General features: G+C 38.2%; 1 protein-coding gene across 1 annotated transcript in view; it reads left to right on the top strand.

Annotated features, from left to right (window-relative positions):
• Nucleotides 1-401: 401 nt before the first annotated feature.
• The window catches only part of LOC136858414 (sialin), a 442,086-nt gene continuing 424,930 nt past the window's right edge, over nt 402-17,557 (top strand). The window contains exon 1 of the mRNA XM_067137938.2: nt 402-460. Coding sequence (XP_066994039.2) covers nt 453-460 — 8 coding nt within the window. The 5' untranslated portion in view covers nt 402-452. The remainder of the gene's footprint in view (nt 461-17,557) is intronic.

The following is a 17,557-nucleotide window of genomic DNA, read 5'->3' as shown; positions in this document are numbered from 1 at the left end:
TAGCGCATCATCAACCACCACAAAAAGTGCGATAGTAAATACAGACTTCCACATAGAAGGGGATACGGCCGTAAAAGTGGGCTTAATCTAGATTAGTGTTGATCCCATATAATTGGCGAAAAGGCAAAGAAACACGATAAAGAAGTTGTTAGTGTCCTCTTGATAGGTGAACACTGCAAGCAGCTTCTCAGATCGTAAGGGAAGGGAGTCTGATAGTGCCAATGTGACAAAAAGCTGACAGAAGAAAGTACAAAGAGAATACTTATTCAGTCGGACAAACATAGCTGCATCCGCTGGCCTTTGGCCGCTCTCCAAGGCTATACCGTGGACCACTTATCGAATTAGCTCTTGTTACGAAAACTCCCTGCATATGACAGTGAGTGGGTCGGTGGGATGGATGACGGGAGTAAGACAGTGAACTGAGAGCAGAGTGTCAGTGCAGTGTTGGCAGAATGTTCAGGTTCGTAGTTACTGAGCCTCCCTCTTCCTGCACAGTTTATATTTTACACCGGGATCCAGCCACACCGAATTCCTACAGAATATTGATTTAAACATTTCGTTAAAACATTAACGTATTATTTATGATCTGATAACATGATAGGCCTATACTATTTTGTGGTGAAGGGATATCTGATGTGTTCAAAATTGTTTATGGTAAGGGAAACTATTTGTTTAGATTTCAACGTATACGATACGAAATTATTTATGCAATGAATGTAGGCTATTAGAAACACTAGTCAAGGAGATGTACATATGACGTTGTTATGGTACATCGAAATTTTCTCTTACAGTGAAGGGAAAGGCATCTATATTTATCTGCACGCTAATATATACGCTGGATTTGGTTCTGAGCCAGAATTCTATTGGCCTTCGCCAAGGACGTTCGTAACGTTCAGGAAGTGCCACTTCATTTGCATTGTTTCAATTGAATATCATTGTGCAACGCGTTTGCTCATATTATTGAGAAAGCAGGTGTTGTTCATGCTCGGTTGAAGATCCTCCTTTCTTGTGGGTTCGAAATCCAGCAATGACAGCAGCCATTGTGCATGAAGGTATTCTCAAGTTACTCTTCATTAACTCCAGGTAAATAGTTCTTTACTTTAAACCACGAGCTAGTTTTCCTAGACGTTTATTACAGAACTAGCCAAATACCCGTGCTTCGATACGGTATTATACTGAAATTTATAACTGAATGCTTAACGTTTTATATATAATCCTCCGAAATTCGCGATCTGACTCGTTTTCTGAGAATATCTGCCAAAATTCGCGATCTCACTCGTTTTCTGAGAGATTACGGCATAGTTCCTCACATTTTTCAATCTTTCTTTCCAGCAATCGATTTCTTACTTCCCGGGCTAGGTCCAGGTATTCCACGCGGTCAGTTGGGTCCCTAAATCTTTGCCATCTTTTCCTATAAACATTTTTAGTATGGATCAAATCCTGAAGGAGATCCGGCGTGGTGTCGTCTTGGGTGCTTTGGCGGTACTGAACCCGCGGCCGGACTGTATTCGTAGTCATTACCAGACCAGGACCCGTTTCCAGCGCGGTCCGCACAATTTGACGACGGTCCAGATTATTATTATTATTATTATTATTATTATTATTATTATTATTATTATTATTATTATTATTATTATTAGATGTTCTGGACCTCACAGCAAGATGCAAGACCGTTACTTGGCGGTAAATTACATCTGCTGGCATTGTCATTGTTGACAATGTGACGCACCATTGACGCGCGTAGGCAAGTGTGCGGGATTTCTGGCGATACGAATGACATACTTCCGTGCATTATTGACCTTATTATAAAGGTGAACAATTTGACGGTCAATCTCATTCCTATCGTTTATTTCAAATGTGTTTAAATTTTCATTTATATGCCAGGAGAGCCTACTGTAATCTAAGAACGTTCTCCAAAGGAAAAGATGGCTGTTGAAATCGAACCCAGGAAAGATTAAAAATGATCGGTTTATGATCAGTATAAGTACATCGAAAATCTACAGCCTGTTTCCAGTCATTCGACACGGTCAGGAATGGAATGAATAAAGCCCCATCTAGCGGCGACAATAGGAATTGTGCCGGCTGCCGAAGCCTGTCGCACTCCTCTGGGGCAATGATCGATGAACGACAAATGAAATTAAATATTGGACAGTGTTGCTGGAATGAATGATAGGGAAAACCGGTGTATCCGGAGAAAATCCTGTACCGCCTCCGTTTTGTCCAGCACGAATGTCACATGGAGTGACCGGGATTTGAACCACGGAACCCAGCTGTGAGAGGCCGGCGCGCTGTCGCCTGAGCAATGGAGGTTCCTTATAAGTACATTATGAACAGTAAAATCAATTGGTCTCACCTGCCTTTACACCCCACCGCCGTTAAGTTTATTTACCCCCGCCCACCCCCAATTAAAAGAAGGCGTGTTTCTTTATGTTTATAGGAGATTCCAAACACAAATGTTCACGTCTATTACCTTCAGTTTTGAGATATAAGTATCCCCACAAAATAATTCACTTTTATTCACTTCCTTTCACACTCCTCCCTTCCCCCTAAGTGAATTTTCCGGCAAAAAAAATTACTTGTTTCTTTAATAGTAAAGGATTTTCTAAATACCATTTATCACCACTCTAACTTCTTCAGTTTTTTATTTATATGCCCTCGTGAAAGGAATTCAACTCCTTTTAACTCCCGCCCCGCAAGATGGTTCCCCTCCCAAAACGCGTTTTTCTTTGTCTTTAAAGGAAATCCAAATACCAATTTTCACGTCTGCAACAACTTTATTTTTATTAGATGTATGTATTCTCACACAATTAAGTCAATTAATTTTTCAATTCTTTCACCCCCCCCTCCTTCATTGTATTTTCCGAAAATACGTGTTTCTTTACTTTTAAAGCAGATTCCAAATATCAAATTTCACGTATCTAACGTCTTCATTTTCGAGATATTAGTAGCCTAATTAAAAGAAATCAACACCAGTCACTTTTACCCCCTCCACCCAAGTGGTATTTCTGAAAACTAAAAATACACGTTTCTTTATTTTTAATAGAGTTAAAAATACAATTTTTCACTTCTGTAACATCTTAAGATTTTTGAGATATACTGTAGAAATTCTCATTTTAATATTTCACCCCTTTTTATTTCCCCTTAAGGGGAGTTTCCAAAAACAAATCACCTATGTTTCTTTACATTTACAGGAAATTCCAAATACCCACTTTTTACGTCTGTAACATTTTACGTTTCTCAGATATTCTGTAAATATAGTCTTTCGAAAAATTCACCCCAATTTGTTACTCCTGTTTAACCACCATCAATTGGATTTTCCAAAAACAAAAACTACGTGTTTCTTTATTTTTAAAGGAGATCCCATATAAAAATTTTCAGTTCAATAATATCTTCAGTTTCTGACATATATGTATCCTCTTTAAAGGCATTCAACCCATTATTCACCCTTTTACACCCCTCCTATTGGGATTTACAGAAAACAAAATATACGTGTTCCTTTATTTTTAAAGTAGATTCTAAGTACCAATTTTTACATCTGTAAACTTTTAAAGTTTTAAGATGTATACACACTCATTTTAAAAATTCACCCCACTTTTCACCCCCATTATTTGGATTTTCCAAAAACGAAAAAATACCTGCTTTTTTATTTTTAAAGTAGATCCCAAATACCAATTTTCAGCTCTGTAATATCTTCAGGTTCTGAAATATAAGTAGCCTCATTAAAGGCATTCAACCACTTTTTCCCCCTTTTCCACCCTTCCCATTGGGACTTTCCGAAAACAAAATAATGCGTGTTTCTTTATTTTTAAAGGAGATTCTAAAATACCAATTTTTACATCTATAAACTTTAAAAGTTTTGAGATTTAGATACACTCATTTTAAAAATTGACCCCCTTTTCACCCCCCATTAATTGGATTTTCCAAAAACAAAAAATAAGTGTTTCTTTATTTTTAAAGGAGATCCCAAATACCAATTTTCAGGTCTGTAATAAGTACCGGTATCCTGATTAAAGGCATTCAACCCATTTTTCACCCCTGTTCACCCCTCCTATTGGGATTTTCCGAAAAGAAAGTACGTGTTTATTTTTTATAAAGATTCTAAATACCAATTTTACATCTGTAAATTTAAAAGTTTTGAGATATTACTGATTTTAAAAATTCATACCGCTTTTCACCCTCCCATTAATTGGATTTTCCAAAAGCAAAAAAAACGTGTTTCTTTATTTTTAAAAGAGATCAAAAGCACCAATTTTCTGGTCTGTAATATCTTCAGTTTCTGAGGTATAGGTACCGGTATCCTGATTAAAGGCATTCAATATTTTTTCACCGTTTTTCACCCCTCCTATTGGGAGTTTCTGAAAACAAAAAAATACATGTTTCCTTATTTTTAAAGAAGATTCTAAATGCCAATTTTTACATCTGTAAACTTTTAAAGTTTTGAGATATTGATACACTCATTTTAAAATTTCATCCCCCTTTTCACCCCTTTAGCGAAGGAATATCCAAAAATCCTCTCTTAGCGAGCACTTACATCTTAATATGAATCTATGTCCAAAATTTCATTTCTTTATGTCCAGTAGTTTTGGCTCGGCGATGATGAATCAGTCAGTCAGTCAGTCAGTCAGTCAGTCAGTCAGTCAGTCAGTCAGTCAGTCAGTCAGTCAGTCAGTCAGTCAGGACAAGTTATTTTATATATATATATATAGATAAATACGATGATACATCGTGTAAAAATGCAAAAGTCACGATAATAATGAGAGTCAGACAATATTTATGTATGCAGCACAATGACACTTTGACACAGGTATTACATTAATCTATATATATAAAATAACTTGTCCTTTTTTGTTTTTGGAAAATCCAATTAATGGGGGGTTAAAAGGGGGTGAATTTTTAAAATGACTGTATCTATATCTCAAAACTTTTAAAGTTTATAGATGTAAAATTGGTATTTAGATTCTCCTTTTAAAATAAAGAAACACGATTTTTTTTGATTTCGGAAAATCCCAATACGAAGGGTAGAAAAGGGTGAAAAATGGCTTGAATGCCTTTAATGAGGATACTTATATCTCAGAAACTGAAGATATTACGGACCTGAAAATTGGTATTTGGGATCTCCTTTAAAAGTAAAGAAACACATATTTTTTGTTTTTGGAAAATCCAATTAATGGGGGGAGGGGGAGGTTTGAAAGGAGGGTGAATTTTTAAAATGAGTGTATATATATATATCTCAAATCTTTAAAAGTTTATAAATGTAAAAATTGGTATTTAGAATCTCCTTTAAAAATAAAGAAACACATATTTTTTGTTTTCGGAAAATCCCAATAGGAGGGGTGAAAAAGGGTGAAAAAAGGGTTGAATGCCTTAAATATCAATACTTATATCTCAGAAACAGAAGATATTACTGACCTGAAAGTTGGTATTTGGGATCTTCTTTGAAAATAAAGAAGCGCGTATTTTTGTTTTTGTAAAACCTAATTAATGGGGGTTAAAGAGGAATAACAAATTGGGGTGAATTGTTAGAAAGACTATATCTACAGTATGTCTCAGAAACGTAAAAATGTTACACGTAAAAAATTGGTATTTGGAATCTCCTGTAAAAGTAAAGAACATAGGTGATTTCTTTTTGGAAACTCCACTTAAGGGGAACTAGAGGATGAAATTTTAAAATGAGCATTTCTACAGTATATATATAAAACTTAAAATGTTACCGATCTGAAAAATAGTATTTTTTTATCGATATTGAAAATAAAGAAACATGTATTTTTTGTTTTCTGAAAAAGCTACGTGGGTGCAGGAGTAAAAGTGACTGAAAATGGGGTTGAATTCTTTTAATTAAGATACTGATATCTCAAATGCTGAAGATGTTACAGACGTGAAATTTGGTGTTTGGAATTTCTTTTAAAAATGAAGGAATACATATTTTTCTTTTCGGAAATCCACCTAAAGGGAAGAGAGAAATTGAAAAATAGGTTGAATTATTTATATGAGGATACTATAATTCAAAAAGGAAAGATATTGCAGACGTGAAAATTGGTATTTGCATCTTTTTTAAAATTAACAACCACGTATTCTCGGAAAACCCAATGAAGAGGGGGAGGTGAAAAATTGAAAAATTAATTGAATTAATTGTATGAGGATAATTAGATCTAATAAAAAAGCTAAAGTTGTTACAGACATAAAAATTGATATTTGGATCTCCTTTGAAAACAAAGAAAAAGTCGTTTTTGGGAGAAATCATTTTGGGGGCGGGGGTGAAAAGGAGTTGAATTCCTTTTATGTGGACACATATTCCAGAAACTGAAGATGTTAGAGTCGTGATAATTGGTATTTAGAAGATCCTTTGCTATTAAAGAGACAAGTATTTTTTGCCGGAAAATTCACATGAGGGGGGGGGGGGAATGTGAAAGGAAGTGAATAAAGTGAATTCTTTTTATGGGGATACTAATCTCCTTTAAACATAAGGAAACACGCCTTCTTTTTTGCTTGGGGGGGGGGGGTTAAATCAACTTAACGCCAGTGAGGTGAAAACTGAATTGAGACCAATTGATTTTACTGCTCATAATGTACTTATTCTGATCATAAACTGATCATTTTTAATCTTTCCTGGGTTCGTTTTCAAGAACCATCTTTTCCTCTGGAGTACATGAAGTTAGATTACAATAGATTCTCCTGGCATATAAATAAAAATTTAAACACAATTGAAATAAACGATATGAATGATATTAATCGTGCAATTGTTCACCTCTATAATAAGGTCAATAATTCACGGACGTATATCATTCGTGTCGCCAGAAATCTTGCCAACGCGCGACGATGGTGCTGGTCACATTATCAGCAATGACAATGATAGAAGATGTAATTTACCGCCAAGTAGCGGTCTTACACCTTGCTGTGGGTTCCAGACCATCAATAATAATAATAATAATAATAATAATAATAATAATAATAATAATAATAATAATAATAATAATAATAATAATAATAATAATAATAATAATAATAATAATAATAATAATAATACGTACATACATCATCATTATAGACTGTTATGCCTTTAAGCGTTCAGTCTGCAAGCCTCTGAGAATTTACTAAACGTCGCCACAATCCTCGATTTGCAACTAGTGTTGTGGCCTCATTTAGTTCTATACCTCTTATCTTCAAATCGTTAGAAACCGAGTCTAACCATCGTCGTCTTGGTCTCCCTCTACTTCTCTTACCCTCCATAACAGAGTCCATTATTCTCCTAGGTAACCTATCCTCCTCCATTCGCCTCACATGACCCCACCACCGAAGCCGGCTTATGCGTACAGCTTCATCCATCGAGTTCATTCCTAAATTAGCCTTTCTCTCCTCATTCCGAGCACCCTCCTGCCATTGTTCCCATCTGATTGTACCAACAATCATTCTTGCTACTTTCATGTCTGTTACTTCTAACTTATGAATAAGATATCCTGAGTCCACCCAGCTTTCGCTCCCGTAAAGCAAAGTTGGTCTGAAAACAGACCGATGTAAAGATAGTTTCGTCTGGGAGCTGACTTCCTTCTTACAGAATACTGCTGTTCGCAACTGCGAACTCACTGCATTAGCTTTACTACACCTTGATTCAATCTCACTTACTATATTACCATCCTGGGAGAACACACAACCTAACTACTTGAAATTATCGACCTGTTCTATCTTTGTATCACCAATCCGACATTCAATTCTGTTGAATTTCTTACCTACTGACATCAATTTAGTCTTCGAGAGGCTAATTTTCATACCATACTCATTGCACGTATTTTCAAGTTCTAAGATATTAGACTGCAGGCTTTCGGCACAATCTGCCATTAAGACCAAGTCGTCAGCATAGGCCAAACTGCTTACTACATTTTCACTTAACTGAATCCCTCCCTGCCATTTTATACCTTTCAGCAGATGATCCATGTAAACTACGAACAGCAAAGGTGAAAGATTACATCCTTGTCTAACTCCTGTAAGTACCCTGAACCAAGAACTCATTCTACCATCAATTCTCACTGAAGCCCAATTGTCAACATAAATGCCTTCGATTGATTTTAATAATCTACCTTTAATTCCATAGTCCCCCAGTATGGAGAACATCTTTTCCCTCGGTACCCTGTCATATGCTTTCTCTAGATCTACGAAACATAAACACAACTGCCTATTCCTCTCGTAGCATTTTTCAATTACCTGGCGCATACTGAAAATCTGATCCTGACAGCCTCTCTGTGGTCTGAAACCACACTGGTTTTCATCCAACTTCCTCTCAACGACTGATCGCACCCTCCCTTCCAAGATGCCAGTGAATATTTTGCCTGGTATACTAATCAATGAGATACCTCGATAGTTGTTGCAATCCTTCCTGTTTTCTTGCTTGTAGATAGGTGCAATTACTGCTTTTGTCCAATCTGAAGGTACCTTACCAACACTCCACGCTAATTTTACTAGTCCATGAAGCCATTTCATCCCTGCCTTCCCACTATACTTCACCATTTCAGATCTAATTTTATCTATTCCTGCTGCTTTATGACAATGGAGTTTATTTACTATCCTTTCCACTTCCTCAAGCATAATTTCACCAACATCATTTTTCTCCTCCCCATGAGCTTGGCTGTTTGCAACACCACCATGATAATTTCCTTTTACATTGAGAAGATGTTAAAAATATTCCCTCCACCTCTCCAGTGATTCCCTGGGGTCTATTATGAGTTCACCTGAATTACTCAAAACACTGTTCATTTCCTTTTTCCCACCCTTCCTAAGATTTTTTATTACTGTCCAGAAAGTTTTCCCTGCTGCTTGACCTAGCCTTTCCAGGTTATTACCAAAATCTTCCCATTACTTCTTTTTGGATTCAACAACTATTTGTTTCGCTCTGTTTCTTTCATCTACGTACCAATCCCTGTCTGCCTCGGCCCTTGTTTGGAGCCATTTCTGATAAGCCTTCTTTTTACTTTTACAGGCTGCTCTCACTTCATCATTCCACCAAGATGTTCGCCTTTTCTCATCTTTACACACAGTTGTTCCTAGGCATTCCCTTGCTGTATCTACTACAGCATCCCTGTATGCCACCCATTCACTTTCTATATCCTGAACCTGCTTACTGTCTACTGTTCAAAACTTCTCACTAATCATATCCATGTACTTCTGTCTAATTTCCTCGTCCTGGAGATTTTCTACCCTTATTCGTTTGCAGACAGATTTCACTTTCTCTACCCTAGGCCTAGAGATACGTAGTTCACTGCAGATCAGATAGTGGTCTGTATCATCGAAAAATCCGCGAAAAACTCGTACATTCCTAACAGATTTCCTGAATTCAAAGTCTATTATGGATCTGGTACCCCTAGCCTCCCATGTGTAGCGGTGAATAGCTTTATGCTTGAAGAATGTATTCGTAACAGCTAAACCCATACTAGCACAGAAGTCCAGCAAACGCTTCCCATTCCCATTGGCTTCCATATCTTCCCCACATTTACCAATCACCCTTTCGTATCCTTCAGTTCTATTCCCAACTCTCGCATTGAAATCGCCCATTAGCACTATTCTATCCTTGCTGTTGACCCTGGCCACGATGTCACTCAATGCTTCATAAAACTTGTCAACTTCATCCTCATCTGCACCCTCACATGGTGAATACACGGACACAATTCTTGTCCTAATTCCTCCCACTGACAAATCTACCCACATCATTCGCTCATTTACGTGCCTAACAGAAGCTATGTTGCGTGCAATGGTATTCCTGATAAAGAGCCCTACCCCAGACTCTGCCCTTCCCTTTCTAACACCCGTCAAGTCCACTTTATAATCTCCTATCTCTTCCTCATTATCTCCCCTTACCCGAATATCACTTACTCCTGACACATCCAGATGCATCCTCTTTGCTGACTCAGCCAGTTCTACCTTCTTTCTTCCAAAAGCCCCATTAATATTGATAGCTCCCCATCGAATTCCATTTCGTTCGCCAAGTTGTTTCCAAGGAGTCCCTCGCCTGTCAAATGGGAGTGGGACTCCATTACTCCCATAGGTCCGAGGCTTGCTTAAAGTGTTCTGAGCTCGGTAAATTCATGAAGCAGGATGCTGCCCTACTTGCACAGAGTCCAAGTGAGGATCTCTCCTCTAACGGGTTATGGACCACCGGTGAATCGTTTAGTCCTAGCCGCTTGAGCACAAGGAGGGCCACGATTCAGAATATGTCCGAGATGCCCACTCCCATTCCATAGCAACTGGTATCCCGACTCTCAGGACCACTTACTAGGCCACTCAGCCGTTGCCCATGGTTCACGAACTAGGGCGTGACTACAGTAACACACAAACATGAACAATAATAATAATAATAATAATAATAATAATAATAATAATAATAATAATAATAATAATAATAATGATGTTCTGGACCGTCGTCAAAATGTGCGTACCGCGCTGGAAACGGGTCCTGTCCGGGTAATAACTACGATTGCAGTCTGGCCACGGGTTCAGTGCCGCCAAGGCACCCAAGACGACACCACGCCGGATCTCCTCAAGGATTTGATCCATATTAAAATGCTTATAGGAAAAGACGGCAAAGATTTAGGGAGCCTACTGGCCGAGTGGATTACCTGGACCTAGCCCGGGAAGTACTAAGTCGATTGCTGGAAGGATTGAAAAATGGGAGGAACTTCGCCTAATCTCTCAGAAAACGAATTAGATCGCGTATTTCGGCGGATTATATATAAAACGTTAAGCATTCAATTATAAATTTCATTATAATACCGTAGCGAAGCACGGGTATCTTGCTAGTTAGATATATGGCTCTTCAGGTGTTACATCTTAGTCATCATCATGAAATGATGATAATAATAATAATAATAATAATAATAATAATAATAATAATAATAATAATAAAAGAGGCGAAGGGAGGAGGATAGATTACCTAGAAGAATTTGGACTCGGTCATGGAGGTTTTTTGTTTTGCAAGTTGCTTTACGTCACACCGACACAGATAGGTCTTATAGCGACGATGGTCATGGAGTGTAAGAGAATTAGGGGGAGACCAAGACGACTATGGTTGGACTCAGTTTCTAACGATTTAAAGATACGAGGCATAGAACTAAACTAGGACACAGAGCTAGTTACAAATATATGGTTTTGGCGGCGTGTAATAAATGTACAGAGGCTAGCAGAGTGAACGCTGAAAGGCATAGCAGTCTATAATGAAGGTGTATGATCACTAATATTGGTTTTAGGCCCATAATTATTCAATATACTTTTCTCTTTTGTCTTACATTACTTTGTATGTCGTTAATGTTTTGTTCTCGTGTTCATTCTCACAGATTTTAAAAAATGTAATTATTCCAATCTTCTATTGAGTTGTTTGGCAACTGAATTAAATTCTCCCTATTTCGATAATAATCTAATTTTCTTCTTCTTAATATAGGTGACTGTAAGAGTTCTTATCGAACAGATGTCTTCAATCTCTTCTCCGTATAACGCACAGTTACCCTTAGTTCTTTACTAGCCACGTGAACACGTCATATTGATGTTCGCTTCTTCATGCGTAATTACTGATGACTGACTACAAACAATGTAATGAGACTTGCATTGTCATGTCAGAAGTCGTGGGATGTCTGTCCAAAAATATGTGGGGCCCCTAAAGCCCGAAGAAACTGGACGTGGCATGGATTCTGTGACTGAGAAGAAAAGGGACCCAAGTGTAAATACCTTTTTCTACCACATATTGGATCAGGTTTTGAAAATTTTCTGAAATTGCACGAGCTTCAGCTGATCATTTCCAATGAAAATATACATTTGTCAGTTCCTCTTCTACAATATTCTTCAAATCTATTTATTAAAAATCACAATTACGGTATATGAGTAATAGTTATATGGTTCCGTCATAAAGAATATAATTTATGTATTTATATACGGTTTTCTCAAAATTGTCACATATGCACAAATTTGCAATTGGGAAAAATTCTCTGTATCAGTCTGTTCTAATAAAGTTCAAGCAATCTGTTATGGGATCAAACCTTCAAAGAAGGAGAAAATTACTCTTTTCATTAGCAAAAGGAAGCTTTAAGCCTTTATAATTCAGCACACTTCAAGCAAATGACAGTTCCACAAGACCCGCACAGTGGAAATTGACAGCACATGCACAACAAGCCTTTCACCTCCTTACTTTCACTATACTTGAATTACCTACGTTTGCTAATTTCAAACTCACTTTCTGCTTCCGATATACTATTTAAATCTTCTAACAAAGCTCTCACATCATCACTACTTAGTGACATATTATTCCAAAATTAACGTTTTAGGACACACACAAATTAGTTACTTTCCTTACACACATGGGTCCCAGAGACCCAAACGCTATAATTACAGACAAAAGGAAACCTCAGCGCGTCCGCACCTGCCAAGGTCATGTAGAGTAGTGTTGGCTACTGAATGCATGATTCGAAGCAGTGTATCGATACATTCAAGTGTCCGAGTGAATCGATTCACAGGAACGGTCAGCTCACGGCACACGATTCAGCTTACTCCCAGTGGACAGTGCTGAGTGGTGCACTCACTGGACGTTGACGGGGAGCCGAGCTTCCGCTGCAACGAGACAGTGAATCATGGCACATCGAAAGAATCGTGAACGAGCGCGGCTCAGTGAGTCACAAGATACACACGGCTCCATATCGACTTACTGGACACTGGCGGAGAGCCGAGCTTCCGCTGCAGCGAGACATACAGTGAGCCATAGTACACTGAAAGAATCGTATGCTATAATGGACTCTCGAGCTCAGCTCATTTGAAAATAATACCCATTTGCACGCACTGTCCTCTTCTTACAGGGAGGTTTAAATAATAGATGTATTTATTTGCAGTGTTAAAAATGTAGTCAAAACATAATTCTGAAGTAGCTAGTAAGTAGGTAGGCTATTAGGTTATATTATTTATTAGTTTAATGAATCTTAGTATTATAACTTAGTTGACATTTGACAATTAAACTCGGCTCTAGCCTGTCCTATGACTATGAGTCATGCTCATGACCACTCAAAAGTACCTGTTTTATATTGGGAAGAACGGCTCAGTATTCTCTCAGTTCATATGTCACATCGTCGCACAAGACTTCAATCATATGTGGACAGACACAATAACAGTATGTTGAATCAGAAAACCAGCGGGCTACTGTACATCTCGGGTAGCCTGTACAAAATATGACGATTTAAAAAATCCTCAGCTGATAAAAAAATACATATTTTCAAAAATGACTGAGCGAGTTGTCGTGCGGTTAGTATCGCGTAGCTATGCGCTTGCATTCGGGGGATGGTGAGTTCGAATCCTACCGTCGACAGCCGTTAAGATGGTTTTCCGTAGTTTTCCCATTTTCACACCAGGAAATGCTGGGACTGTACCTTAATTCAGGCCATGGCTGCTACCTTCCTAATCCTAACCTTTCCCACCCTGCGTCGCCGGAAACCTTCGATTTATTAGAGTGACTAGCATTTTTTTTTTCTAAGAAAGGAGTTCATAGTATGAAGACCAGATGGCAGCTGCGAGCACTGAATGCTGTTGCTGCTGTCTTACCAGCACATACTACACAGATGCAGTAGGAGTGGTGACTAATGTGCCGTGAATCGGATCACTGTATCGATTCAGTAACGTGAACGGAATCAAATGAATCGATTCAGTAAAATGAATCGAATGTACCATCACTAATGTAGAGGACGAATGGAAAGGAGAGTACAGGGAGAGTGCGCGCAGTGTGACCACCATGTAAAAATTAATTACAAAAGAAAGCACCTGTGGGTCCCAGGGACCCAATCGTGTAAATTACGAGTTTTAATGATCCTTCGCACTATGACTCATAAACGCTCGACCGTGTTCATAATGCGCAAACATAGAAGCATAGCGTTTGTTGAAATTCCCTAGAATACTATTAGAAATTTTTGTAGACATCCTTGAATCGACGAGACGGTGCTTTATGTTGTTAGACTACTCTATCGAGGTCAGGAAACATTAAGTTCATGAAGGGTTGTAAATTGTCACCGACGATGGTTTTGTAACGATCTCTGTTCAGTGACGTCGTTTGGTGGACCAGTAAGTTCAAACCATGCTTTGATAATACACACGACGCCAATACGGGACCTCTACCACAACCTGCACGGTGTTTGGTGAAAACTGAAATCCATGGCCATTTGGGTTTCACCAAACATGAATCGTTCCCCATCAGCCTGATTCAACTTGTATCTGGGCTCTTTGGACCATAAAAAATATGTTCAGTCCCCCAGTGCTCTTTGTTGTGCTGTTATCAACAGAACTCTTCTGCTGCTCTAGCCCATAATACCGATCTGCTGGACAATGGTCTGGTGCCGCTTGTATTGCATGGTGAGTCGATGTTATTGTTCTGCTAGTACAGATAATTCTAGGCAGACACCGCTGGTAACAATCATTAAGCCGTGTTTAGCTACGGTTCTGTACCAGGTGGAAAGTAATACCTTCAGTGACGTATTCCGTAACACAAGAGACTCCGTTAAACGAGGGATGTTGAATGTCTCCACAGCTTTGCAAATTGAATGTCCCGTCTCTCTGATACCCACTACAATGTCTCCTTTGAACTCGGATAACAAGCGTCATCTTACCATGATCAGTTGGTCGATACTGAGCCTAAATGGCAGTATTTACCTCCCTACAACTGAAAGAAATTCGGACATTCCAAAGCCAGCCTGAGGAGGTGGTGCCACTTAAAACATACTGTGCAGTGACATACTGCTATTGCATGCATTTGGCATATTAGTGGATGTACAAGAAACACATCTATTCGATTCAAACTGTGAAAATAAATTCAGTCAAACGTCCTGAGTACCAAGCTGAAAATAAATAGCTGATACAAAGTAGAAACGGAGTACGAAATACAAATATTTGCTTTAACTTTCCAGCTATCCTACAAACGGGATCGGATTATGGCGATAATATTAACGTTCCGATTATGATGATGATAGTGTCGATCGTTGTTCTAAGGGAGCAAAGTACAACTGGATAACTATCTATACCCTCTTAATGAAAAGTTTCGAAGAATGAAGTTATCGACAAGAGCAGGAAAGGGCTATGAAGGGAGCGAAGACTCCCTAGACTTCGTAAAACTATTCCCGGAGAGAAGAAGAATTAACCGGAGTTCACATAGGAAAGATTGAAAATGAGGAGCCTAGCATAATTAAGGGCCGTTTTCCCCAAATGAGTTTAAACTAGGTTTATTTTAAGCTGGTTTAAGTCTGAGTTTAAACTAACATTCATATTCCCCATATTGGTTTAAACTTTGTATCAAGTTTAAACTTGGTTCAAAGTTAAACCTTCTATATTGTTGGTTTAAACTGCTGTTTATATTCAACCTTCTTGACATTTTATTAACGTATCTGTGATGATTTTCCTAGTAGAAGGGTTAGTTTTGACTACCAGTACTGCAACACTTTACTAGAAAACGTACTAAAATTATAACCTAGTATTAGCATTAGAAAAATGGGAGCATTTATTGAAGTCTTTGGTTAAATAGGAAATAATTCTGATGTGCAAGTGAGGTTAAGAAGCCGCATTCCAACAAAAAATTACAATCTTGGAAAATCGGATGTAACGGTGTTTTTTGATGGATATATGATTCATAAGCGAACAGCAAGGATTGTCTAGTATCGAAGAAGGATTCATTTAAAACGTGAACTGCACGAAATAATGCTATTTCGCTAGAAGCAATGATTCTGGTTGCTTTAAGATATTATGCAGCAGGCATTTTTCTTATTAACAAACGGGGACCACAGACCTTAAATTGCAGTCTCCTCATAATATTATATACTGTAAAATACTGTTGGTGGTATGAATACTGTAATATGAAGCATAAAAATATTCCTACATAAGTCATGTAATACGTCCGCTCTTCTTGCGGTGCCTGGTGGCTGTGGTCGCTAAGGCGTTAAGTCAGCATCGTCCGAATCCAGTTTGTCGAAAGTATTTTTACCATCAGAATGTTGACCGGCACGGTAGGAGAGGCGGTGGTATACAATTTCTAATCGCTAGATTATATATTTATAGGATCAGAAAAACAATAAAGTGTTTCATGCTTGCTAGTAAACTTGTAATAGAATAAATTATAGTTAAGAATGTTTCATCGTAACTATTGCCAGCATACCAGCAATAGAAATATTAATACTATAGGGAGAAGAGTATTATGCATACAGTACGACATATCGCGAACTTGGTTATGTTATAAACGAATATGGAATCAAGTAATACATCTCCAAATAATACATCCTCAGTGGTCTGTCTGCTGGATCCAAGGCCGAGGGCGATGGATTTTAATAGGGGATAGATCCCGACACTGCTTGGAATTTGTTTACTTGAAATTCACATAAATGTTGATTTTCTGAGGAAAGGAAAACCGTATGCCTATTGCTGAAAGACCAGGATTTTAATATTTCAACGTTCCCGTGTGTTCTGTAAGACAATACAGACATCAAAAGACACGTATTAGGCCCACGGTACTTGTTTATGGTAAAGCATGACAGAGGAAAATAAGAAATAAAAGTGCGTTCCAAGAAATTGTAGACAGCAATAGGTAAAATTATATGACACAACACTTCGCACAAATGTAAACAATTTATTTATAAGTAAAATATCCCTCCGAATTTGTCCTTTATTCAGTACGTACGATAGCATTAATTCGCCACAAACAGCTGATATTATTACAAAAATGTGGGTCATTGAATTACTTGGCTCTGATTGGCCAATTCCAATCGACCATGCCTTTGACTATTCCTTCAGTGCAGCCAACGTTAGCGACAACGACAGCTCGCCCGTTTAAACTGAACGAGTGTCAGAAATTGGTGGAGAAAATGGACGCAAGTTTAAACTAGGTACTAAAGTTAAACAGGTTTAATTTATACCAGGTTTAACTCGATTTGGAGAAAATGGCCCTAAAAGAGAGGAATGCCACCGTTCCACGCTTTAAAGTGGGGAGTCGCTGAGCATAGTCACCTTTTACGGCAGAAAATAGATGTATAGACCGTAATCTATCCTTGACCTACAGGTGTGTTGATCCGTGTGAGATCTCTGTCATTGATCTAGCTGGCGAGGTAGTGTGGCTCAGTCAGAGTTAGGTTACAGTGTTGTGCAATCGATACTGAGTCGCCGTGTAACAAACTTCTTATAGAGAAAAGGAACAACATTTCCTCACACTTCCAGTACTGTTATTTACCATTTATTCCTTTATTAATGTACTAACTAGCTGTTGTGAACTCGTCGTTGATGGAGTTTTTGTAACCCCAACAGTAATGCCATTTGCCGAAGATGAGTTGTAGCAGAAGATACAAAGCAGACCTCAGCCAAAAGTCAGTCAGTGTAAATGTTGTTACTGATGATGATACGTTTGTTAGTGGCTTAGGATATTGCTGGCCGTCACATTTTTTCTTCTTCCGGCTCGGCGATGCTAGGGCATTCGAGCCCTAGGCTTTAACCCACACCTCCTCGTCTCTTATGATTCCGTTTTCTATCATTTTTCGAGTTATTTTTTCACGTTTTTATTTTCATTTCGATAATCATC

Source organism: Anabrus simplex, chromosome 1 (genome assembly GCF_040414725.1).
Source record: "Anabrus simplex isolate iqAnaSimp1 chromosome 1, ASM4041472v1, whole genome shotgun sequence".
NCBI lineage: Eukaryota > Metazoa > Arthropoda > Insecta > Orthoptera > Tettigoniidae > Anabrus > Anabrus simplex.
The sequence above is the reverse complement of the archived record's forward strand: the minus strand, read 5'-3'. Positions and strand labels throughout refer to the sequence as shown.